The sequence below is a fragment of the Pleurodeles waltl genome, chromosome 3_1 (genome assembly GCF_031143425.1).
Source record: "Pleurodeles waltl isolate 20211129_DDA chromosome 3_1, aPleWal1.hap1.20221129, whole genome shotgun sequence".
Classification (NCBI taxonomy): Eukaryota; Metazoa; Chordata; class Amphibia; order Caudata; family Salamandridae; genus Pleurodeles; species Pleurodeles waltl.
The window spans coordinates 1965064523-1965091680 of NC_090440.1; the positions used below are offsets into that span (position 1 = coordinate 1965064523).

At 43.3% G+C, this 27158-nt stretch overlaps 1 protein-coding gene across 2 annotated transcripts in view; it reads left to right on the top strand.

Moving 5' to 3' along the window:
* The window catches only part of ITGAE (integrin subunit alpha E), an 874109-nt gene extending 848841 nt beyond the window's left edge, over window positions 1-25268 (top strand). The window contains exons 30-32 of one of the 2 annotated variants that reach the window (XM_069226334.1): window positions 5701-5796; window positions 22614-22724; window positions 24955-25268. In XM_069226334.1, the coding sequence (XP_069082435.1) occupies window positions 5701-5796; window positions 22614-22724; window positions 24955-24996 (249 nt within the window). In that variant the 3' untranslated portion in view covers window positions 24997-25268. The remainder of the gene's footprint in view (window positions 1-5700; window positions 5797-22613; window positions 22725-24954) is intronic. The other variant, XM_069226335.1, reaches the window with a different exon arrangement.
* The last annotated feature ends 1890 nt before the right edge of the window (window positions 25269-27158 follow it).

Consider the following 27158-nt stretch of genomic DNA (forward strand, 5'->3'; position numbering starts at 1 on the left):
GGCCTAGGGAGGGGTGCCACTCAGCCTCTCTCCCCCCAATAAAAAGATATATTCATAGTGGGCCCCAGGGGATGGGGTCCCCGAAGCCAAAATCTGCCAGGGGATGGTGCCATTTGGACCTAACCCCACCGCGCGCAGCCAAAGATTGTGCGCAGTGCAAGATTGGGTGGTTATAGGGGGTTGTCCACAGGGCTTGGCCGCGGTGGTTGGATTAACGTATAGCAACTAAAATTACTTTTCATTAATAAAACCAATTACCGGTTATAATTACCTTAGGGCACAAGTTATAGCTACTTGAGACAACTATAACTATAACAGCTGAGTTTCAATGTTTTTTTTTACATTTAAAATGTGAGCCTAACTATATCGGCCCTGTAACGTTTGGTCTTTTAAGTGAATATATGTATATTTGCATACTGTATAGTTAGCCCCAGGTTTCCATAGGGATGCTTCAATTCATTCCAAGTTGGCTTGGATTGTATTTTACCAATCCACAACTGAAATACTGTGGATGGAATGGTAAAGGCTTTTATCGTTTTTCAGCTCATTGTGGATGGCATTGTACTAATCCTGTGCTTAAATACTTTTCTATAAAATGGCAAAAGACATTGTCCTATTCTAACTTGGCGTGGATGGCACTGTGCTAATCCTGTGTTTAAAAACAATACTAGAAAAGTAGATATTTGAGCTGAACAGATTCAGAATGTTGCTGGTCTTGTAGGATGCTCCATATAAAGGAGCTGCATTTTGCCTAAGCTTGGGAACTACCCAGTTTTCCTCTCTTCTTGTTTTGTATAATTTATTCAGCCCTTTAAGCCTGAAAGAGTATTGGCCTGGGTGCTCCCTTATGTCTGGACAAAGCTGTACCTCTCTGATGAGCTCTAACTGGAGTGAACATTTGTCAGAAGTTGTTCTATTTATTCCAGGCTGGTGTTATACCAATCCAAAGCAGTAATACTGTGCCTAGAGTGGAAAAGATATTTTGTTATTTGTTATCTCAGCCTGGTTAGCACTGTGCTAATCCTGTGCTTAAAGACTTTGCTGCAAAAATGGCAAAAGGTGTTGTGTCTTTTTAGCTCTGTGTCGATGGCACTGTGCTAATCCCATGCCTAAATGCCTTAAAACTGTGCTAGAAAAACAGACATCTGAGGAAGGGTGCACTGTACATAGACAGATAGATAGATAGATAGATAGATAGATAGATAGATAGATAGATAGATAGATAGATAGATAGATAGATAGATAGATAGATAGATAGACAGAACTCTGGGTAGTTATATAGTCGATTGGCTAGCTGTGTTGCTTACGCCAAGACTAAACTGAAGTTTATTTACTACTGTGGGTATTTGTGTTGTAGGACCTATCCATCCTTAAATTATCCTAGACAATCCCATTTATGAGTAAGAATTCGTCATTTTCCAGGCACTCACCCTCCTCTCTCCCACATTTACTACTCACATGTTGACTTATGTGTGCAGAGGCCCATCATGTGAATTACTAACCCTCATATCACCAGAAATTATCAAAGAGGCAGTCATTCGTAAAACCACATGTTCCTGGATTATGGATAGTGTTGTTCGATTGCTAAACCCCAACACAAAGCTTGCTGCCCTGATTTTGATAAATATTTGTGATCACAGTTATATCCTTTCCAAAAGTACCTAAGGTGTTTTGCTTTGGGTCATCATCTACAATGCTGAGTACTTTCAGTTGCTCTGGCCTCAACTCTGAGAGTATTCAGGAAAGTTCTTGCAATGCTGACCAGTAATTAACATGCTCAAAAATACCAGTTTTACCTCACTCAGATACTGGTTAATCTTTGGTTCTTCTTTTCCTAAAGTTGGGAAATAATTTGTATTGTCTACAAGACTGAAGAAGCATGGATTGCTTTTGAACAAACTAACCTGTTTAAAGGGTAAAATCTACTCTTTGTAGGAGCTTTGGTCAGAATGGACTTGGGCTATGTCTTCTGTCCTCAGACCAGACAAGACAAATTGATGTGAAATCTTAGATCCCTTCTCCTGCGTCAGGAATACCTGATGAAACATTGACTGAGCGTCCAGGGTCACATGGTGGCTACTCTAATAATGGTTCTTTGGACGCAACTCCACTTTTATTCTCTGGTGAACTACCTCCGGTTACTTTGGGATTTGAAGTCGAAGGACTTCACAACGCTGGTTCACATCTCACTGACATTACTGATGAAGCAGTAATGGTGGCTTATTATTTCCCATATGGCCAAGCAAATTCCTTTGTCCTCCCTTCTTCCTTTGGTTGTGACCACAGATGGCAGCCTCAGTGGGTGTGGGTCACATTGAGGGAATTACTCAGTGCAGGGTCACTGATCAATCATAACACAAGTAACGTCTTCCGGGTGGAAGGAGCGAGCTGCCATTTAAAATGCCCTATTATCCTTTATATCCTGTCTCTTGGGATATGCAGTGCAGATCTGGACAGACAATCAGGTCACAAGATTATATGTGAATCACTTGGGTAGTTCCAGTGTTCCCAGTCTGGTCCATTAGGTGGAATTCATAAAGTCCTGGACAAGGAACATGTTTTTGTCTTGCAGCAGTGTATTTTCAGGGAATAGAGAATCAGTCTGTGGACATGTTTAGCCAGGTGTTCCCGTCCTTATTTACGATAGGTTTTTGCCTTCTAACATGGCTGGATGTGTCACAACCCAGGGCTCTCTTCTGAACAATGTCTTCTCTATTCAGGCTTGTGTTCAAACTTGTGCAGTGAATGCTTTCATTATCCAGTGGTCCAAGGGAATGCCTTCCCCCTTTTCCTTTGCTCAGCAGGGCCCTTCACAAAATCAGGGATTGGACGTTTTATTGATAGCTCCAGCTGGGTGCTGCAGGCCCTGGTTCCCTCTTTTTCAGCAGTTGTCTGTGCACTTGTCATGGACTTTCCCTATTCATCCTTTACCCCCTAGGAATCCCTCTTCTGTTGGAGGAATCTCTTTGGCACATGTCCCTAGAGGTTTGAACATTGAGAGACAGAGGTTGTTCTTCTGAAGTGGTGAGATGCATCCAAAATTTCAAGAAGCGGATTACCTTGAAAATATATGCCAGACAATAGAAAAACTTTTTGTTTTGCTCTGAAAGGGATATCTCTCAATCATGCGAGGGTGGGACGATTTTGGAGTTTCTTAGGGATGGCTTTCATTTGGGGCTTGAGGTTTCTAACCTTTATAGTCAGTGTGTGGCCATCACATCCCTTAGAGGTGTCTGAAATGCTTCTTTTTGAAGAGACCAATGTTTAACTTTTCAGTTTCTTCTGGGAATCTGCTCCTTGTTCTGAGCATTCTTCAAGCTGATCCTTTTGAGCCATCGATCTCTTGAAAGTTTCTGACTTTAAAGTTTTTTTTCTGGCTGCAATTTGTTCAGACAGCGAATTGATCCCCTATTCTGTGATCATTTCATTATGTTCTTTGATAATAAGGTGGTATTACGACCTGACCCCCTTTTTTTAACCAAAGGTAGCATTATCTTTCTCACAGTGTGCTTTTCCCAGTTGTCTTTCCCTCTACATCTTCAGAGCAGGAATTTTTGTGACATTACCTTGATCTGCATAAGCCCCCTTCCATTTACCGAGAGAGAATAGCTTCCTTCCATAAGGTGGACTCCTTGTTTGTTATTTTTGGGTTGGCCAACTTGTATCAATTGTTTCTTCTTCCACCTTGAAGGACGGATTAAGAATGCGATTTATATTGCTTATTTGAAAGCTGGCATTCCTTTTCCATCTTCAACTCAGGGTTGCACCACTAGAGGAACTATACGGACTGGGAAGAGGAAGACAGGCGAGGTAGGTAATGCCTAAATTACTTACAAGTAAACTTCATTACTTCAAGTCATAGTCTTTTGCATGAAGGTCCTAATTTTCCCTCCCTCGGTGTCAAGGAGGGGTGATGAGGGGTAAGGACGATTACAATCTTCTACCTATGAAGAATGTGTGAGTTCCATTTTCTTTTTTTCTAGCTTTAAGATCAAGATGTGCTATCATCCACCCACCGCTCTTGGCTCATGACACAGGAAGCAGTTGTGGTCAGCCATAGTTGCAGGGACTGGTCATTTTCTAAATGTAGGTGAAATCTGTATCCTGTGTTCAAAAGTGTTCATCCTTGTAAGGACTGTGACATGGAAAACTATGACTCGGGGTGTTTAATATTACCTGTAAGTATTTCAGGCATTAATGTGTGGTAACACCCTGCCAGTGCAGTGTAATTATGAGTTATACTCCTTGGATTCTGGAATTTCACGTGGTCTCTACTTCAAGCCCTCTGAGCAGGTGGTAAATGTGTGTATGTAGGGTCTGAATTGAGGGAAGGAGGAAGGTTAAGAATGTTGAGGAGGGAAAGGGAAGATGTTGGTAGTCAAAGTCCCAAATGATATTATCAACAGGAATTTGTAGCCAGAAAACTGGATGTGAAAACACTGGGCCATTTTTGATCAGGCAGAGAGGAATTCCAATGGGAATTCAGCTCTGCTCAAGTTGCATTCGGTCCCTATGTGTATAGACCTACATATCCCATCATACATGACGCTGCTGGCAAACGCAAAATATTGACTGACGTTCTTGAGCTCAGTCACAAAAAATAACATCCTGCAAACCCTGGTTATTATGAATGTCGTACCAGATATTGGATACTGAATGAGAATGTGGACCTTTACGAAGAAAATTCAAATTGAAGTGATAATACTTGACAATATGTATGTTAAGTTTATATCTTGCAGCAAAGACATTCGCTTCACTGTTTCCATTAAATCCAGCATTTGCTGTTGTAAGCTCTGCTATTTGGTGTTTTCTTTGCCTTTAAGAGTAGAAGAACTTCTTTTTAGAAGCATTTTGGGAGCAATCGCTTTCCCCTTCAAGGGTCTTTTCTGAAGCACTCATTGTGAGCAGTTCCATAACTTGCGGTATATGTGATAACCTCTGGTACCACACTTATCAGAATAACGGGTTTTGCATTTGTTTTTATCTCACTCAGTACGTACTGGGTGCAAGAAAAAAACCACAACATGAAATTTTGGTGGGTTAAACCTGCCGGGACTTAAAGGAAGTAAAAGGCCAAGAAAACCAGGTACAGATATTGGTGCGCTACCCCCCATTTTGGAAGGGGGGCGGAGTTGTAATAGGTGCTGTTTATCTCACCCAATAAATAAAGTGCTCCACAGTATGATTATTTAACGGGTGCAATAAATATCGCACCTAGCACTGGACCACTCGTAATGATGGCCTAAATCTATGACTAATGCTAAGGTGACGCTTACATCTCGATTCCCCTCTGTAGCCACATAACGCTACTTGCTCCTTAACGCGTGCACATATATACACAGTGTGAATATTGTATAGTAACACTTTTGCTCTTTATTAATTGTATTGCTTCAGAGGGAGTTGGTGAAGGGGAAGTTGGTTGGTCCCTATCAGTTTGACGGGCGGCGAGCACGTCTTCTGACCTAAACCCAAGTGAATCATGTTTGGACGTGGAATTCCACCCCGTCAAGGAAAAGTGATTATTCTTTTGTGGATAACCAAAGTGCCACTACCATTTCTACTAAAGATTTCTATTGTAGCGAACCGCAAAGGCTCTTGAGTCATGATGATTGTTCTTGAATGTGCAGTTCTGTTCTGTTTCTTCCATTGCCATTGGCAGAGTGCCAGGTTGCTAACTGGTCTATCTGTCTTGTTTTTCAGGTGGTAGAAGAAAAACTAGACTTGGTGGTCAGCGCTGAAATAAACTACAACCCGTCTCTCTATGCAGCCTTAAAGCTAAGCAATCTCAAGGAAACGGTAAGGAAAAGTCACGAGATATCTGCCACCAAGCTCTCCCTCCCTTCCTGTGAAATATGAAATATCCACAAGTGTACTGAACAGTGTTAGAAATGGAGTCTTTAGTTGGCAGTCAGTTTGAACCCTGTCCAAGTAGGGACCCTCACTCTAGTCAGGGTAAGGGAATCACACTGCTAAGATAACCCCTCCTCACCCCCTGGGTAGCTTGGCACAAGCAGTCAGGCTTATCTTTGAGGCAATTTGTTAAGAGTGTGTACCCACACACAGTAGCAAGGTGAAAACACTACAAATGGACATTACAATAGTTTAGAAAAATAGCCAATATTTATCTACGTGAAACAAGACTAAGACGAGAAAAATCCAACATACACAAGGTATTCATTTTTAAAGATTAAATCCCAGGAAAGTGCTTAGAAACACAATAGCTCCAACTTGTGCTATCACAGTGTCATGACAGATTCGTTCCCAACAGTCTGATGCCACTTGCAAGGGAGTGCAGCGTCAGTCATGGAGTCGAACGGGCCCCATCTACAGGAGATTAGAAACAAGGCAGAGTCAAAGACGTGGCACAGAGCTGAGGAGGTGAGGCGTCGCTGGAGCTGGTTCAGCGTCAGTTCCATGCTGCTGCACAGGAGTTGAGGCATAGGTTCCTTACTGCTACGCAGGGGAGGTGAGGCGTTGGTTCCTTACAGAGGCAATAGTCGACCGTGTGGTATCGGTTCCTTACAATCCAGCGGGATCGATGAGTCCAGCAGGTCATGAAGCAATGAGGCGACTTTGTGGTGTTGTAGTCACGCCAGGGGGACAAAAGTGCTGCGGTGTAGTCGGGTGTCACAGATGTCAGTGACACGGTACTCAGGACTTATAGTGTTGGAGGACTTCAGAGGAGCTGCAGTGGCATCTGGCGTGTTGTGTCAGTTGCAGTCGTCGCACTTCAGTGGGGACCACTGCTTTGGGTGCAGGCGGCTGTGCCGTTTCTGGAGTTGTCTGGAGTTGGTGTGCCTGGTTCTTCTTATTTTATACTGGATTTCACTCCCAGGGGCCAGGACGAGGAGTGGGCACCAGGTGAAGTCTTTGATGTCCCTGAGACTTTTTAACAGGAGGCAAGCTCAATCCAAGCCCTTGGAGAAACTTCACAAGCAGGATACACAGCAAAGTCCAGTCCTTGTCCTCTCCATAACAGACGCAGCAACTGCAGGCCAACCCAGGAAAGCACACTCAGCAAAGGGGCAGTACTCCTCCTCACAGCTCTTCAGCTTTTCTCCTTGACAGAGTCTCCTTTTGATCTTGAAGTGTTCTTAAAGTCTGGGATTTGGGGTCCAATGTTTATACCTAGTTCTGCCTTTGAAGTAGGCAAACTTCAAAGGAAAGTCTTTGTAATGCACCAAACCCTACCTTTCCTGCCCTGGTCCCAGACACACTCTAGGGGGTTGGAGACTGCATTGTGCAAGGACAGGCACAGCCCTATTCAGGTGCAAGTGTCAGCTCCTCCCACCACTGTAGCCCAGGAAGACCCATCAGGATATGCAGGGTATACCTCAGCTCCCTTTGTGTGACAGTCTAAATTGAATTTGAAAGCAGCCTAGCTGTCATCCTGACATGCATTCCACAGCCAGGCAGAGTCCCAGAATGGTTAAGCAAGAAAATGTCCACTTTCTAAAAGCAGCATTTATAAACAGGCAATTTAAAAACCACCTTCACTAAAAGATGTATTTTTAAATTGTGAGTTCAGAGACACTAAACTCTACATCTCTGCCTGCTCCCAATGGTAAATTGCACTTAAGAGATATTTCAAGGCAATCCACATGTTAACCAATGGGAGAGATATGCCTTGCAAGAGTGAAAACGGAATTTGGCAGTATTTCACTGTCAGGACATGTAAAACACAACAGGACATGTCCTACCTCTTAAATACACTGCACCCTGCCCAATGGGCTACCTTGGGTCTACTTTAGGGGTGCCTTACATGTCCTAAAATGAAAGGTTTAAGGCTGGCAAGTTGGTGCACTTGCCAGGTCGACATTGCAGTTTAAAGCTGCATAAACAGACACTGCAATGCCAGATCTGAGACATGTTCACAGGGCTATTCATGTGGGTGGCAAATCAGTGAAGCAGGCCCACTAGTAGCATTTGATTTATAGGCCCTGGGCACACAGGGTGCACTATACTAGGGACTTACTAGTGAATCAAATATTCCGATTATGGATAATCAATCATATTCACAATGGACACAGGGAGCAGTTGCATTTTAGCTCTGATCAGCAGTGGTAAAGTGCCCCTAATTCCCAAAACAGCAAAAAATGAAAGCCAGCACACAGTCAAAAATACAGGAGGCATAGGAAAAAAGACAGGGGGAAACCACACCAAGGATGCCAGGTGTAGCAAACAGTAAAGACAGGGTTAAATATTTTAGCACAAAAACATGCATAAGAAATGCAGTATGTTTATAATCTCTGCAAAGGTATTGTGCTAATTAAAAATATTGAAAGAAGCCTTAGTAAATGCTTTTAGTGCATATGTTTCCAGCAACTTGATTTGTAAGGTTGCTGTTTTGCAGGAAAATATAAACACAAAAGCCTTCTTTATAAGAAGTACCAGCCTGATTTAGAGGTGGTGGAGAGGTTATTCCCACACATATGCAACAGAATACCCTATTCACCAAGCTGAAGGTCCATTTGCCTCATTTAGAATCAAGTGGATCTTAAGTATGACAGCAACAGAGACTCCATTTGTGACATACTCCCATGGACGTCAGTTAGGTGTAGCCAGGGGTCGCAGCTGCAACCCCTAGCTTGCCGTTTGCGACCTCTGGCCCTGCCTCAGTGAACGCTGGCCTCAGTGGTGGCAAAATCAGTGCCAAGAAAACAGGGGCAAATCGTCCTTCTGGACGTTGCTTGGGGCTCCACTTCATTGTTTTCAGTCAGTTTTTGTCATTACACTAATAGTGAATAACACATAATTCACTATTAGTGTAATAAAAATGGAGTACAGTTTGCTGGAATATGACCCTCCTTGGTACCTGAGGTAAGTCAAAAACACTTTTAAATGTATGTTGTGTGCATGCTTGTGGACGAGAGTGTGCTTATGTAAAAGAGAGAATATGTATTTGTGTAAGCATGTGTGTGTGTTTTATAGTAAATATGATATGGCATGTGATGCCACTACTGCTACCCCTGGCTGTTTGGTGAATTGACGTCCATGCATACTCCTGATGAATGGTGGAGGAGCGCCATCAGAGGCTTGGCCATTTGACTTCATACTGGATTTTTATTGGGTGGTCAAATGGCCACATTTCACTGCCCATCACTGCCAGGTAAAACCTGACAGGAAGGGGTAGTGAAAAACTGGAAAATGCCCCCCACACCACGGTAGAATAGTCCTAGTATGTGAAGGTCATTAGTATTTCTATTTTCAAAAACAAAATTCTGCTTTGACATTTTGTTTTTAAAAAATAAAGAAGCATGTTAGAAGTTTGATAGATGGTACCTGTGAGAAATTGAGTTATTGGTTGTGGGGAATTTTAGAGTTGAAAGCCTACCCAAGCAGCTACTACAGTGCTCAACCCTCTAGTAGAAATGTGTAAAGTATCTATGCAGCACTTCAAACAGTAATAAAGTGACAACACAACACAAGAAAAATCCCACAGCAATTTAAATAAACAGAATACATTTTATTAAATAACACGAGACCAAACATGACAACAAATCCAGTCAGTAGATCCATTGATATGCAGGTTTAAAGATTGAAGTGTAAATAGCTCCAAGAAGCACAAGGCACCAATGGTGGCTATCTGGTCGCACTAGAAAAGGACAACGTTACAAGTTCAGGCCGATCGCAATGAAGTGCGGCCAGCTACAGGTTCCCTGTAGGTCTACTGAACAAGAGTACCTTAAATCCTGGTTGCTGGTTATTGTGAGGTCCCATGCCAAGGTTGCATTGTGCAGCCGAGGGTTTGTGTCACTTCTGAGGAGCTGTGAAGTTGCAATGTGAGGTCCTGCATCGTTGCTGAGGATGCTGTTAATGAGGGACTGGAATTTTAAATTCCAGCATTAAGGATGTGTTGTGCAACAGAGGTGATGTGCCATTTGTGAAGCGCTACGAGGCTGAGAAGCGAGAACCAGAACCTGCGTCATCATTGAGACTGCAGTCTGTGAGAGATTTCCGATGTGAGGGCCTGTGTCTGGGAAGATTCACACTGTGGAGGGTCCAATGCAGGCTGCAAGGTCGATGTCGAGTTCTTGCATTTAGAGAATCCTCACAGCAGAGGTGAAGTGTTGGTTCTGCTGGAGTGTGTGCTGCACAGGACAGGAGATGTATCGGTTTTGTTAGATCAAACAACTTCTGGAGCTTTTCTGTTGAAGTGCACAGATTACCTGTCTTCCCTGCCCTGGCTCCAGACTAACTATAGCGGGTATGTAGCCCTTTGTGTAGAGGCAAGACCCAGCCCATTCAAGTGTAAGTAGGGCTGTGCCCAGATGTGCCCTCCCACTCTGCCAATGAGGGCCTATCTAGGCACATCTAAACTCTCTCTTGTGTGTGACTTTCTAGGAGGAATACACAAAGCACAGCATTCAACTGCACCCAGTCATTTGACCCAGAGACAGAATGCAGGCACTAAATGGTTAAGGTAGGAAGATACCAACTTTCTAAAAGTGGCATTTTCAAAATTGTAATTTAAGATTGAACATCACCAAGAGAGATTATTTTTATTACAATGTCAAAGACACCAAACAAGACTGAGTGTCTGCCCCATTTGGAACTTATAATTTATTAAATGTAACAAGGTAACTCCAATGTTATACAATGGCAGATGCAGGCCTTGCAGTAGTGAAAAACAAACTTGAGAGTTTTTCACTATCTGGACAAGTAAAACTTAAAAATGCAGTCCTACTCTTTAAATACATTGCACCCTGTCCTTTAGGCTGTCCAGAGCCCACGGTAGTGGTCACCTACATGTATTAAAAAGGAGGCCTGGCAATTTTTTTATTTTGCCAGGTCAAAATGACAGTTTAAAACTGCACACACAGGCTGCTATGGGAGACTTGAGACTTGTTTGAACGGGCTAATTAAATGGTGACACAATTAGTGCTGCAGGTCCATTAGTAGCATTTACTTTACAGGCCCTGGGAACAGGTAGTGCCAGTCTACTAGTGACTTACAAGTAAATCAAACATACCAATGGTAATGTGTTTTAAGGGTAGAGCTCAAGCACTTTAGCACTGGTTAGCAGTAGTAAAGTGTGCAATGTCCCAAAGCCAGCAAAACTTAAGTCAGCAAAACAGGAGGATGGAAGGCAAAAGTTAGGAGATGGCCCTGCAGAAAGGGCTCAGTCCAACAGTACTGTCATGTTGACTGAGCCATCTGTCAACATTTTAATACATTGACAGAAACTGCCATAACAGCATTTCCTGCCAATGTAAGAGATATCTACTGGGGAACTAGACATCTAAATTCAGAGTGCAGTTGCAGGTCGAAGGAGTATAAATTTGAGTTTGTACATTTCTTCACATAAAATAAGCTCCTCGCATCTTTAGCAAACTCACTGATGGAGCCTGTGCTAGAGGAAACACTGGTGCGTTTGTCATAATGTTTTAACTTTTGTGCGTGGAGATGATGCGAACAAATGTGGAATAGCCTATGCAAAGCCCCAGGCATGATCGGTCTCTTTGCGCTTTTCATTTACCAGACCTTAAAAACCTTATATACTTAAACTTGTGTTTTTATACATTTATTTGAATGGATGTTCCATACGACAAGGGGCATTTTGTTACATATGCATTTCTTGAACAGGCTTTTCATAAAAATATTTATATAAGAGCTTCCTAGGCTATGGCCAGCAGAGTGGTGTCTCAGTTTTAGGTCATTAAAGTATGTCACAAACGGTGAAAAGGCAAATTATATCGTAATCTGCTTGAAGGGCATTAATTGATACAAAACATAAATGGATGTAAATATTTGGGAGTGAACGTTTACTAAAATGTAACTAATGATCATAGGGTAATCCACTGGTCGTCCATCAAAGAACAAGGACACAGTTGTGGTGTGAGCTACAGAGGCAAACAAACTTTAATAAAGGTGACCTTGGCTCACCTTTGGTAGTTTGCCCATTACAGAAAGGTAATAGTAAAAGAAAATCAATAAGGGGTTTTGATTCAAGCAAAAAACGAAGAAAACTCAAATTAAAGTATAGAGAACTCAAGAGTGCACTCCATTACTAAAAGGAGAAAAGCTACAACAATTAAGAGAAATTGATACGAGGATGAAAGGTTATCAGTCATTTCCAGAAGCATTCCTTTTGTAAAAGCAATGATGCAGAGGATTCTTGAATCACATGTCCACTAGAGGGCAACAGTGCACCGAGTACATGTCATAGGAAATGCTAGCTCTAGGGCTCTCAGAGGCAACAGTAGTGGGTGTCATCAGTTACTTGGGTGTGGTAGACTCTCTCTGTGATGATGTTGCTGTAATTCCGATGAGTAACTGTTGCGACAGGGGACGTCTCTTCTCAGTCTTCAGGCTAGTTCCACTAAAAGGTTTGTTAAGGTTGGTCATTCAGGATTCACCCAAAAGAGGCCCCAGCCCAGTCCTCTTAAATCCGTTTTAAAGTACTCCCAGGCGCCCACATCTAGTGCTTATCTGAATTTCAGGCTCTGCAGGGGCACTTTCTCGAGCAGGCGGGCTGCCGTGCCTGGCAGATTGGTCCAAATAACACTATAAACCAGTTCAGGAAGCTTTCTCTGTCAGTTCTTAAAACATGTTCTGAAGGGCTAAGATTCGGACAGATGTAGGACAGCTTTTCTAGTAGCCCTGTTAAAAAGCAAGCATTTTTTAGGATAGCAGGCTTCGATAACTGTCCCCATCATTTTCGTCTTTTATGCTGGTTCTAAATTGCCAGCGGGGCACGATTATTTTTTGTGAAAAAAACAAAAGAACTAAAACACGATTGGTCGATGGTTTTAGTGTAATCCATACAATGTCAGCACAACCTATACTCCCGCGTTCACTTTGTATATCCTCGCCCAGCCACAGTGGACAGAACCTCTTATGGAGGTGTAGTGCTTTGACCTCATTACTCCAAAAAATGGCAAGTGAATCAATTTGCCAGTCATTCTTCCTTTGGACTCGTGGAAAATCAACATACCTGAAAGACAGCTGTCATTGACCTGGTTCTGACCTCTGTTTATTTTGAATGTCAGGCTCAGAGGTGCTTTTTGTCTATAATTTTAATCAATAGTCCTTGTGTTTCCCAACCAACATCTGTATGACTGGTTTTGCTAATAACCCGACTTCTGCTTTATTGAATGACTGTCTCTCCCGAACGTTCCTCTAGAACGTATTTAAATCTTGGTAAACAATCACTCATCTGTTTGATGGACCATGTGAAATGTTAAACACACCGCCAGTTTGGGCTTATAGGCAAAAGTCAGTTCACTTGCTAAGAAGTGGGAGCTCATACATATGAAATAAAGCAAAAACCAAAATTAGAAGTCACAAGACTGCTGGCTAGAACCCTGACTGATTGACGGTGTCACCTATGCCTTAAGATAACGTGACAGTACTGGAGTCACCTGTCAGGATCATGTCTGAAATGTTTGCAGCCTTTGCGGAGTATATTGTGGAGAAGTGTGGCACAATGGTTAGAGTGACAGACAATGGCTAGAGTGGCAGACCCTGAAGAAGATATCTGGTTCAAGACCAGGGTTCAAGTCCCGCTTTGGCAGGTCTTGAGCTCAATTCCCTTGGACCAGATAATTCTCGCCTCAGTGCCTAATCTAATTAATGAGTGCAACTCTGGGCAATAGTTTGCTTAATCTCCACAACGGCCCCAACAGCGCTTGGATGCCTGGCTTCACCCTGGGGGTGCCCAGGAGTGGGCACCTCCCAGGGAAAAGCCAGGAGGGGTTCCATAGTGGTATGAGTACAGCGCCTTGAGACCCTAACGGGTGAGTAGTGCGCTATACAAGTGCAAAGTTTACAGTTTTAAGTGGCAGAACTAAGAAATAGCTACACATGACGAGGCACCTGTAAAATGTCAGTAAGAGTGGTTAAGAGCCTGAGGTCATGTGACAAATTTGGTTATGGTAGGGTTGTAGAGTTAGTTGCCAATTTTTACATGTCCCTGTTAAGTCTGAAATGCTGGCTGAGGCAGATTCAGACATATCTTAGCCTTGCATCTCAAAGTTTGATAGAGTTGGGGAAGAGTCAGTAACATCCCGTGCCCCTCATCTATCTGACTGACTCAGCCCAGGACTACTGCATCAAACGATGGAATGAAGTAAACATAACAACATCATTGTTGTGTTTGTAGAACATGAATGCACCATGAGTGTTCAGATGGATCTTTAGCATTAGCCAAATGGGTGGTACTCATTTTATCAACAATATGACAAATTAAATCCTGAAGAGACCCAAATAGTTTTGAACCTCTGACCAAGGGGTCAAACACTGATCACTGCAGTGGTTGAATTAATCCGCTAAGCCACCATCCCTCGTTTCATGCAACAATTTTGACAAAGTGAAAAATTTGCATTGGAAATTGTTGGACTTTTGGCCTTATGCAGGGTCATCCCCAGTCTTTTTGCCTCCTTCCTCCTGGTTTTTCTGACCTCTCGCTGTTGGCTCTAGGACTCTGAGCACTTTATCACTGCTGACCAGTGCTAAAGTGCAGGTGCTCTCCTATCTAAAGTTGGTATGATTGGCTTATACCTAATTGGCATATTTAATTTACCTATAAGTCCCTTGTACAGTGGTATCTCTATACCCAGGGCCTATAAATTAAATACTACTAGTGGGCCTGCAGCTCTGCTTGTGCCACCCACTGAAGTAGACTTTCAAAACCTGGCTCAGGACTGCTAGCGCAGAGCCTGTGTGCGCAGTTTTCTGCCACAGGGACCTGGCATCTAAACTTACTTTCCAGGCTCAGAACTCCCCTTTTAATACATGTAAGTCACCCCTAAGGTACGCCCTAGCTAGCCCTATGGGCAGGGTGCCATGTATGTAGAAAGGCAGGACATGTGCCATATTGCATGGCCTGTCCTAGTAGTGACAAACAGCCTAACTTGGTGTCTCACTGCTGTGAGTGCTGCCTTCTCATAGGATTGCATTAGAAATGCCCTGCCTTATGTGTAAGGGGTATTGTCTTATTTATGAGGGGTAGCGTAGGCATGTTTGGTATGGTTGTGATGGTGATAATAAATGCTGCTTACTGGTGTGGGTGTATTTTTTATTACTATCACAGAAATGCCACTTCTAGAAAGTGCGCATTTATCTGTGCTTATGACTCTGGTGTTTTGCAGCTTGACTCCAATCCACGTCTGGGCAGAGTGACAGTTGGGGCTTTGTGCATACTTTTCAGACCGCCTGTACACAGGGAGGGTGGAGGTGTCACAGAGGTGCATCTGCATACTGAATAGTCTTCCTGGGCTCAGAGAAGGGAGAGGCGGGGCACACCTGCATTTGTAAAGACTGTGCCCTGGCCTCACACAATAGGGTCGTTAACCCCCACTGATGTTTGGAGCCTGTGCTGAAAGGAGAGAGGGGGCACTCCCAGAACCAGTTGTAACTGGCTGGAACCTCCTCTCCCTACCATGGTAAAACACTGTAAGAACTGACTATAAGTACAGGGGAATTTTCCCCACAATTTGGAGACTCTTGGAATCATCTTGGAACTGGACACCAAAGGCTGAAAGGACTCACCAGGAACCACCATGGACTGCTGCTGCTGTGCTGACCTGTGACCTGCCTGGTCACTGTGAAGGACTTGCCACTTGCTGCCTTTCCCTTGTGCTGGCCTGTAGCGGGCCCTCCACCTGAGGACCTTGTTTAAGATTCTGCTCCCCAGGGGCAGGGTGCTGTGGCCCCTGACTCCTGCGTCCATTTCTTCACGAGGGGTGCTTCTCCGTGGTTTGCAGCGCGCTTATGGAGCCTTGGGAGCTCGTAGGCTCCTTGCTGCATTGTGCCCCTTTAAATAAGATCACCGCAGCGGCCCAGGAAGCTGGAAGAACACTCGCGCACCGCATCGGGTGCAGGCGAGTGTCTGCTCGGGCCCCAGGAGGGGTCCGATCTTCTTGTGGCTTCACGGCAGAACCAGGGGAAGACGCAGGGAGTGTCCCCTTCCCCCTGGCCTCTGCGTTAGGAGCAGGATGCTCCTTTTCTGCTGTTCGGTAAAACGGGCATTACTGTGCCCCCCCCCCCCCTTGGTGGAAGGGCCAATGGAGGCCCGGGGGCCCACAGAGATCGCAGGTCCCGGGAGGGGCCTGTCATTAAACCGGAGGGGGTGCGTGGTGCCCCCCCTCCTGCCCTAAGTTGTCTTTGCTGGTTTTGGCCCCCCTCGTGAGGGCCGGTTGAGGCCCTGGGGGGCCCCAGTGATCACGGTCCCCAGAGGGGCCTGTCTATAAAAGAGAGGAGGTGCATGTCGCCCTCCTCTAACCCCAGAGTATAAGGGAGGTTTCCGTTTTGCGCATAGGAGCGCCGGGGGCCCCATTGTTCAGCTTCTAGGCACTGGAGGTGCCTTCATCCAACCAGGTACTGTTTAAAGGACCAATATAGTTGCAATCCAAAGTTCTTTCTACAGACCTTTGTTTGATTCTTATATTACCTACCTGCGTTTGATGTTTGTACATATGTGTATGCAAATGTTCCTTTTATGGACATGCTTGCTAATATGTTTTTCTAACTTGCCATATGTTTTCTAATGTTTCTACTATGGGCATTTTATGATATTCTTAAGACAAGTGCTGTGATGTAATAATGTGTTTTCCTGACTACTGCTTATGTTGCAGAATATTGAGTAACCTGTGTGTTATGTGTGACTACTGCTAGGTTGCAGAGTAACTAATGTGTAACGTTCTGACAACTGCTAAGGTAGCAGGATAGTACTGATATGTGATGTTTGGTCTGATAATTGCGTTGTGTACAATACAGTATATTTTCATATAATCTGGTGTTGTGTTTCCTTTGTGGTGGGGATATTGCGTCACATGTGTTGTGTGTGTTGTGCAAATGCTTTACACATTGCCTCCGGGTTAAGCCTGACTGCTCGTGCCAAGCTACCAAGGGGGTGAGCAGGGGTTATATTGGACGTGTAACTCCCTTGCCCTGACTAGAGTGGGTAAGTTCTGCCTGGCTGAGGTGCATACCCTAGCCAACCAGAAACCCCATTTCTAACAGAAATATATATTTTACTTCTAAAGAAAAAGGTCGGGAAGAGAATGGTGGGCCTATTGACTTAATGAAGTTACTCGGCCTAATAGCAGTTCCCTGAATTGCCAGTCCCCGTAGTGTGAGTTTGTTCTTATATTGGGGGGGGGGTCTTTTGAAGGTGGAATTTAGATATGACAGAGCTCAACAAACTTAAGGGATGTTTTTTCCTTCTGGAACCACTTCCTTCCAATAGTAGCTTTAAAGGGCATTACAACAACGGTTGCTGATACTTCCCTTCTAACAGAATAAAAGAGTCGAAGGGCCTGGTTCACAAAGGTAAACGTTCACTATTGTTTGCGAGTCACAAAGGATTTTAAATGTGCAGCGTCTGCATATTGAAGGGGTAGGTCTTTTTAAAAGACAGGTCTTTTTATGTGTGGAGACTCCGCACTCGTAAAAAATCTACTCCTAAATCTCTTTGTGAATAGCAAACAATCGTAAACATACACAAAAGTGTACGTTTACCTTTGTGAATCAGGCCCTGAGAGTGTGATGAACGACTTCTAGAAAAGAGCTAGACTACGTTAGAACTGTTCACTATCTGTACCCAATCTTCCATACTACTGTACCCAGCCAAAAGGTATGGAGAAGGTAATCAACCATTGTTGGACTTTTTTTCTTATGCAGGGTCATCCCCAATCTGTTTTGCCTCCTGCCTCCTATTTTTTTCTGACCTGTTGCTGTTGGCTTTTGAACTCTGAGCACTTTGCCTCTGCTAACCAGTGCTAAAGTGCATATGCTCTCTGTGTAAATTGTATGTGATTGGTTTATCCATGATTAGCATATTTGATTTACTAGTAAGTCCCTTGTAAAGTGCACTAGAGGTGCCAGGGCCTGTAAATCAAATGCTAGTAGTGGGCCTGCAGTACTGGTTGTGCCACCCACGAGTAGCTCTGTAATCATGTCTCAGACCTGCCACTGCAGTGTCTTTGTGTGCAGTTTTAACTGTAAATTCGACTTGGCAAGTGTACCCACTTTCCAGACCCAAACCTTCCATTTTCTTACATCTAAGGCACCCCTAAGGTAGGCCCTAGGGAGCCCCAAGGGCAGGGTGCTGTGTATGGTTAAGGTAGGACATATAGTAATGTGTTTTAAATGTCCTGACAGTAAAATATTGCTAAATTCGTTTTTCACTGTTGCAAGGCCTGTCCCTCTCATAGGTTAACATGGGGGCTACCTTTAAATCTGATTAAAGTGTAGATTCCCTTTGGGAGCGGATGGACATGTGGAGTTTGGGGTCTCTGAGCTCACAATTTAAAAATACATCTTTTAGTAAAGTTGATTTTAAGATTGTGTGTTTGAAAATGCCACTTTTAGAAAGTAGGCATTTTCTTGCTTTAACCATTCTGTGGCTCTGCCTGTTTGTGGATTCCCTGTCTGGGTCAGTTTGACAGTTGGGCTGGTTGCACCTCACACTAGACAGTGACACAAAAGGAGCTGGGGTGTAGTCTGCATTTCCTGATGAGCCACCTGTGCTAGGAGGGAGGGGAGGAGTGGTCACTTACACCTGAAAGGGCTGTGCCTGTCCTCACACAGTGCAGTCTCCGACCCCCTGGTGAGTGTCTGGGGCCTGCCCTGGGTAAGGCAGGATTTCATATTCAAAAGAGACTTTACTTTGAAGTAGGCCTACTTCAAATGAGAAATTGGGTATAAGAAGGGCACCCAAAACCACAGACTTTAGATCACTTCTGGACATCAAGAGGAACCTCTGCCTGGAGAAGAACTGAAGAGCTGAGGAGAAGTACTGCCCTGCCTGTGACTGTGCTTTGTGGAGCTATCCTGCAGTTGCTGCTTCTGCCAGAGTAAGAGGGCAAAGACTGGACTTTGTGTGCCTTCCATCTTGTGAAGAAATCTCCAAGGGCTTGATTTAGAGCTTGCCTCCTGTTGTTTGAAGTCTCAGGGACAGCAAAGACTTCTCTCTGCCAGCACCTGGAGTCTCTGGAGAGACTCCTGCTCTGACAAGTGGTGCCCTATCCAGTCCCTGGGCTCTTGAAAGGAAAGCTGGTGAAAATCCAAGGAAATCGACTTCGGACGACTCTGGACCGACGCCGCTGCTGAATCCGGTGATGCCACCTGCGTGATTTTCGCTGGAACGCGACTACCTTCGCAGGCCCGACATCGCTGCAGCCCTGCCGAAGTCCGCCACTCCATGGAAGTCGCCGCATCACGTCGTGACCGACGCCGCTCGAAGTGCTCGGATTCAATGTTTCGCACAGACGCCGCGATCCCCGACTTCGCGCATTGGCTCATTTTCGTTTCTTCATCAAGGTACTGTACCTGGGGGTCTACATTACTCCGTGTCTGGCACCGCTGGTGCCGGATTGTTGGGAACGACTCCGTCACCATGCCGTGTTAACACCTCATCTAAGCATTTTGTGTTTCTAAGCGCTATTTTTGAGATTAATCTTTAAAAATTCATATCTTGACTTGTGTATGTCGGATTTTTGTTGTTTTGGTCTTGTATTGTTTAGATAAATATTTCCTATTTTTCTAAACTGGTGTTGTGCCATTTTGTAGTGTTTTCATTGAGTTACTGTGTGTGTTGGTACAAATACTTTACACCTACCACTCTGAAGTTAAGCTTACTGCTCTGCCAAGCTACCAAGGGGGTGAGCAGGGGTTAGCTGAAGGTGATTCTCTTGACTAGAGTGAGGGTCCTTGCTTGAACAGGGAGTAACCTGACTGTCAACCAAAGACCCCATTTCTAACAACCATCAACTTATCAACCACCTGGAACTCCATAATCTTCTCAACCACACCCAATTTGGCTTTTGAAGCATCCATAGCACAGAGACACTCATTGCCACCACAAATGAGATATGGAACTTACTGGACTAGGGAGAAATAGCAGCCCTCATACTGCTGGCTCCCTCCACTTTGTGCGACATAGTGTCACAATCCAGCCTCATCAAAAGACTACATGAAACAGGAATCCAAGGTCCAACCCTTGAATGGATATGCTCCTTCCTCCCCGGGAGAACACAGAAAGCTAGACCCCCACCCTACACATCAGAGCCCGAGGATGTGATCTGCAGAGTCCCTCAAGAATCATCTCTCAGCCCTACCCTGTTCAACATTTACAAGACCACTTGCCAAAGTCATCAGATCTCATGGCATCTCCATCATTCCCTATGAAAAAAACACCCAGCTCATGCTCTCAGTGTCCAACAAGTCCTCCAAGACCAGATCCAACTTCACTAGATGCCTGCTATGCCTAGAAGAATGGATGAAAACCAACTGCCTGAAACTCAGCTTGGACAAGACAGAAGTGATGGTTTTGGGGAACCCCCTGAGACTCTACCTGGTGGCTATCAGAGCTTGGCCGAATACCTAGACACTCTTACCATGCAAAGAACCTGGGAATCATCATAGACAACAAACTCAGCGTGGTCTCACAAGTGAACACAGCCCCTCCTACTTTCATATACAACGTGTCCCAACAAAAATCTTCAAATGGATCCCCATTAGCACTAGCACCAGGCGTACCATCACTCAAGTCCTAGTCACTAGCAGACTAGACTACACCCATGCACTCTTTGCTGGAAGCTCTAACCACCTCCTCGACTGACTTCAGATCATCCCAAACACCACAGTTAGACTCAAATTGGACTTCCTACGTTGCACACACATCATGCCACCCATTAAAAACTCTCTCGCCTGTCAATAGACAAACACTGCTAATTTAGACTCCACACACATGCATACCTCATCTGCCACCCTCACTTCCACCAACCCACCAGACTTCTATGCTCAGCCTCTCTCTCCCTCATCCCTCATTCCCATCTCTCAGAACTGCAAAAGCAGAACACATGGCCTAGCATTCTCCTACATTCCACCCAAAACATGGAATTACTTACCTTCCCACATCAGGGCCTCCACCTTGCTTTTTGAATTCCGCAAGATGCTGAAGACTTGGCTCTTCTACTAACTTCAGCCGACAACCTACACACCTGCACAAACGCCTGGATATCCTTCAGGTGATAAGCAGTGCTCTACAAATCCAAATAACATTAACATAACAAAGCCATTGTCAGGGCAGCAAGCCAGGCCAACTCATCTCTGGGTATTTTATGTGGCCCCAGTGGAGCTCTGGACAGACAGGTGTCTTAGGCAGTGACATTACAGGTGTGACATTCTCAAGCCACAAAATGTAAATAATTCATGAATTCAGTTCACTTGACAGTGGTATGCTATTTTCTGTGTGTCATTAGTCTCAAAAGTAAAATAAGTAACACAAAGCAGAATTGATCTGTACACACCATATTATAATTACGATTTGGATTTCTTAATAAACACTGTCAACATACCTGAGATCAAAATTAAGAATTAATTTATACTTTTTTTTATTATGAGACATGGGTCAGATTTTGAAGTCGCATGTCATTTCTTATGATTTCTTGGGAAAAGTTGTTAATTCACCCCACAAACTTATGATTGACCTGGCTGTGACAGGCTTGATGACCCGTGGTTTAGCTAATACCCAAGGTGAGGTGATTATTAAAATGTATGCATTCTCTAGTATTAAGTTGAATCTCTGGCAGTTAGGACAGTCATGTAGTACTGAGACTGCCCTTTGAGGTAGAAGAAACACTTTTAGGCAGCGGGCCTGTGCAGCAGGGGTGAGTTTTCAGATGAGGTAAAATAAATCCACATGTTCAGAATTAAAATGGGGAAACACCCAATACAGATGTAATTCAATTCAATTTGATTCATTCATGCTTATATAGAGCATGGCTACATACAAGGGCTTCCCAGGGCTCAAACAACTACACTGTACAATGATGAGTATGGTAATGTATTTATAGCAATCTTTCATAAATAGTTACTACTGACAAATGGAGAATTATAACTTTTATAGTACTGATTATCAGAATTATAATCAAAGCATTTGTTCACATGCATCCATTAATTAGATTTAACAATGCTACTTTTATCTAAAATGTTCCTACTTTATTAATGGCAATAATCACCAGATCGGTTTTAGGCAATATCTAAAATCGTTTTTATTACATTTGAGCGTTACCGCAAGACATATTTCAGGAAGGCATGGGGGTTATTCACTTTTAAGTACTGAATGTGACCTAAAATCACAAAAGTTCCTAGGGAATGTATGAAGAATAAATTCCTTTATTAAATAATATTGAATATTGCTGAGTATACTGAAAAATATTTTCTATACACCAGGTTAACCAGTATGTGGTGCTGCTCATGCTGTCTTCTTCATACAGAATCATTATTTCATTTAACTGAGGGGTAGTGGCGATAATGGCCATTTTTTCCTACTACAACAATAAAGAATTATATTAGGGACAGGCAAATTGGTTAAAGTAGCTTAAATGTTTAGCTTGATTTGAGTAGTAGTGTAGAGTACTAAATACTAGAATTGCTTAATTCTGTCTCTTGCAAGAGTACCTCTGTGAGGTCACTGTACATGTATTACAATTTCATTTTCTATTCTGTTCACTTCTAATGGTATAAGTAACATGTTTGAAGGTGACATGAAAATTGGAGATGGTCTTAAAATGATGAATGGTGTGTAAACAATGTAAGATGTTTTATCTATATTTATACAATGTCACATATTCTATAAATAAAAGATGTTCTTATCTTTGCAGATCACAGTGATGCTGTTGAAAGACCGCATATTTCTCACCCTACCTCTAATCATAGGTAGTGCAGCTGGTGGTCTGCTGCTGCTGGCTCTGATTGTTATCATCATGTGGAAGGTGTGTTTAAGTGCTAATGGAAGCACCCAGTTTTCTGATCCACTATCAGTTGTTGATTACATTAGTACACTTTTTTTAGCCTGTTGTCAATTTTACTAGGAAAAACGTTTTGAAGCATGGGATGATAACACACTTTACATAGAGATCACGCAGTTTGATAAAAGTCAAGAAAACGCAAATACACCGTTCAAAAAAGAGCAATCATCACTACTAAACAACATCAACTCCTCAAGAGAAGGCATCTCAGTCTAGAGCTTCAAACATTTTAATTTTGCAAACCCCCAAGTTTAAAAAAACGTATACTGCCCCCCCTTAAATATTTCATAATTATTCTATTAAATTGGTTATGTCTATACTTATTTAAACATTGTATTTAAGTTCTAGTATTGTTTTAAAAATGCAATGAAATAAATGATGTCAAACATACTATTCTGGTCTGGCGGGCCGTACTAACGTGTAAAGGTATCCACAGTGTGAATGTTAGAAGTGAGTGAGGGGGTTTTGAAGAGTATTTGGAGTCCCTTCTCTTTAGAAACATACTTCCAGCTTCGATATAAATGCCAAAACATCTTATTGATGGCCTATTACAGAGCTGTTTTACTGCTTCTAGTTGTTTCAACTTAAAACAAAGCCCTTTTAGCAGCATAAAGCTTCTTTTGGCAGAGCCTGGCACCACCCCTGTGATCACTTGAGGCCCCCCTTTTGGGGCCCGCCCCCCAGTTTGAAGACCCCTGGACTAGAGGGAGACTGACTTCCCTTTCACCATGTGTTCTATTTGATGATTTATGTTTAGGGGCGATGGGGTGCAGTGTAATTCTGCATATCACCTTTCATTTTGTGAAAATGTGTCCACAAACCTTTTTCCACTTTTATTCGTTCTGTTTAGCTCACGTAGGATGTAATGGAAAATTGTTTTAAAAAAAAAAAAAACTATTTAAAAATATTAAACAAGAGCCAATCTGAAAGGAGAGTCTCCTTTTTCAATAAAATAAATATGGAAAGAACCAAATTGAGGTTAGAAATTATGAAACTTAAGACAGGGAGTGGGGACTCATAACAATCACTGAAAAAGATACAGGTAAAATACTTTGGGACATATTTACTAGAAGTGGTGCAGCACGCCCGCTGCGCCAAATTTGGCAGCACTGTGCTGCGTCACTTCTAAAACTCAGGGATGCACCAAATTTAAAAGAATACGCTGCAGCCCTCTGTTTTTTCCTGCGCCGGCGTTAAATTATCTGCCAAGCACCAACGCATCCACCCTTGTGCCATGGTGCAAGGATGGCTGTGTTGCGGGGGAGATTGTTTTTGTGCAGGAAAGGACACCTTCCCGCACAAAAACAATCTTTAATGGCGATTTGCTCCTTCTATCTGTGCTGCTGAAAGCAGCACACATAGAAAGAGCAAAAAATGAGGAGAAATGAAAGCATTTCTCCTCGTTGCGCCATGCTAACGCCACCCCTACGGTGGTGTTAGATTTTGGCGCTGTCTATGGTTTACGAAATCTAGTAAATCTGGGACAATGCCAAAATGCAATGGGTGCTGCTGAGGAACACCCATTACACACCCCTTACACACAAAGAGCTGCGTCTTAAGGGGGTATATTTACAAGGTGCTGTAAATACTGGGCAGTGTACAGCACCACAGATCGTAACAAAAAGTGCCCCTCCAGTGGCACTATGGGCTTGTAAATATGCGCCTTTGATTTGTTCCAAAAACTCATGAAAACACTCCAATTAAAGGGTTTGTAATAGGGCTTCTTTTTACGCACACACACACACACACAAACTCTACTGTTATCTACATGATCCCACCCCAAACTCCAAACCTTTCATGATACCATTGGTTATAAAGATTTTTAGGCACCAGAGTCTCATACAATTACATTATTTTCTACCACCTCAAATAATAAAAAAGCAACATTAATACTGTTATACCATTATTTAGAGAAGGTTGCGTTTGTGCGAAAGAAGCATTTAATGTATAGTATGAATTTTACTGCAAACATTATTTTGCTATTTTTTGGAATCACAATACAGATGTATTGTGTATCATTCAGAATGCAGTAATACAATATTACAGCGTAGAGCCAAAGCTGTCACCTCTGTTCCTTAGCAAAACTTAATCAGAATGTTTGATGAAATACGGAAAACTTTGAGCACTAACACTTTGTACAGCATTATTGTATTTTTCCTCGTTCATTCATTTTTCTCGTTGCTCTTTCTTGCAGTGCGGCTTTTTTAAAAGAACCTATAAAGACTTGAGGGAGTAGCATCAAGAAGAGCCGCTTTCATACCAGCCTCCTCACCACTAACACATTCATTCCTAATGATGTCACCGAAAACCACGTCACCCCGGAGACTTGGGGAACTATATGGGGAAACAAGATCTTCAGTGGAGCAAACGTGGTGCTGGCTAGATAAAATGATCTGTCATTGTCATAAATATGAAAGTTGTTGCAGCCTTTTGTGATTTTGTGTTTTTATAGTGCACATCTGTGGCGTGGCCCTTGCACTGTGTATTAAAGTAATATCATTTACCCTGGCTTGGGCTAAGTGCATCAGTGACGTATGGAATGCTCGCTTTGACCAGCACATATATAGTACTCTCTTTCTCCATGATTTGAGAACTGTCTGGAGGGAGGAAACAGACGTGGGTATAGGTGATTGGGTTATGGCTCCAATTATTAGAGTGATTTTGTGAAAACATATACATGACATATTGATGCTAAACTGAAGTTGACCATTCTTTCAGTAGCAGCAGTTTTGAGTTGACCGTAGAGGCTGTTTTCAAGCTGACCTGCTGCTTTGAACGTTTCTAAAGCTGAAGGGGGTAACAATGCATGCTTAATTATTCTCAATCCTAACAGCCTTTCGGATATGAAAGTCTTTCCAAGTCTCCAGTAATGATTTTTAGTCCAGAGTACCAATTTCACAAGCAAGTGACTTTGTATGTATCAGTGACTCCGTGAAAAGCCTGCTGCCCCCTCCTAGAATGGAAACCTACCCCCACCGCCAATCCTGCCCACGCCTTTCAAACAGATAAACAGCAGAATGACAACTGTGCAGAAATGTTAAGGTTGTACAGGGTTTGCTTTCAGTCTCTGTCTACCACATTCAAGGTCACTTAGAATCTAAAATGCTAAGGTGCCAAGTTGAATTTAGGACGTGACTTCAGTGCTAGGGAAAGTAGAGCATTAGACTAGAGCAGTAATTCGCACACACAAGCTTTATACTCTGACCACCACGGTACACAATGTGCTCAAGTAGCTAATGTTATGTATTACCTCTCTGGAAAGAGTGCCCACAATTTGTTTTATGTCATTGATCATGGGGATTTGTGGGACACCCCCCTCCTTTGCCTCTCAACTCTGGCTTCTCTCAATTAATGGTGTGCTGTTGCATCTTCAGCTGCCCAGCATTCAGGGGTTGAAAAGGCAACAGTCTGGCGACAACCATACTACAGTGGGTGCGAGGGCTGAAGGGTTGATCTGAGGATTCAGTCCCATCCACCTTTTAGTGCGTGTTGTTATTAGCTTACATTTGATTGATTTCTTGGTTGCCGGGCAAGATTATGTTTATGTGTTCAACTGTACCATGTACTTTAGTTGACACCTATGTGTCCAGCAGATGCTCGTGTTGACAATCTCAGTAGCAAGGTGAATGCTTTCTGTCGCAGAGTGAAATGCTCCATCCAGCGCTGCTCTGATGCCTACTGGTAGCCAATGTGAGTAGGCGGCACTGGTGAGTAGGGTTGGGAGCTGGCACTGCTAGTCAGAGTGTGGCACTTGCTGGTAGCATTAGGAACTGGTCCGGGTGGGAGGATTTGGCCCATGTAGATAAAGTAGGAAGTTGGTACTGATGGGCAGGGTGATGCGATGGCACTGGAGTGCAGCACAGAAAGATGGAATCTATGACAGTATATAAATATGGCATTGGTGGCAGTGTGATAAGCTTGTTCTAGTGGGTGATGTGGGGACCTGACACTGATAAGCAATGTAAAAGCTTGCACTCGTAGGAAATGTGATGAAATGCCACTAGTGGGAAGCATGACAAACTGTTACTTACGGATTTCTGGAAAAATGGGACTGGCTTCAACTGATAGTTCGCAATATGTCAGCTGGTACTGGGTGTCATTGTGAGAAGCTACTAGTGGCAGGTAAAGTGGGAAGGCTGGCACTGGTAGATAGTGTGAGAAGCCCGTGTAGGTGATCTGGATGAAAAGCCCGAAGTTGTAGGCAGTGTGAAATGTTGGCTCTGGTAGACAGTGTTAAAAGCTTACCGTGGTGTGCTGTGTGAAAAGAATGTACTGCATCAGAGTATTTTAGGCATCTGTCTGATACCCTCCATGAACATAAAGTTAATCCTCAAAAATCAAAAAGCATAAATGGGAGCAAGTTCAAACAGTATATTTTGCTAGTGTAATGCGGTGTGT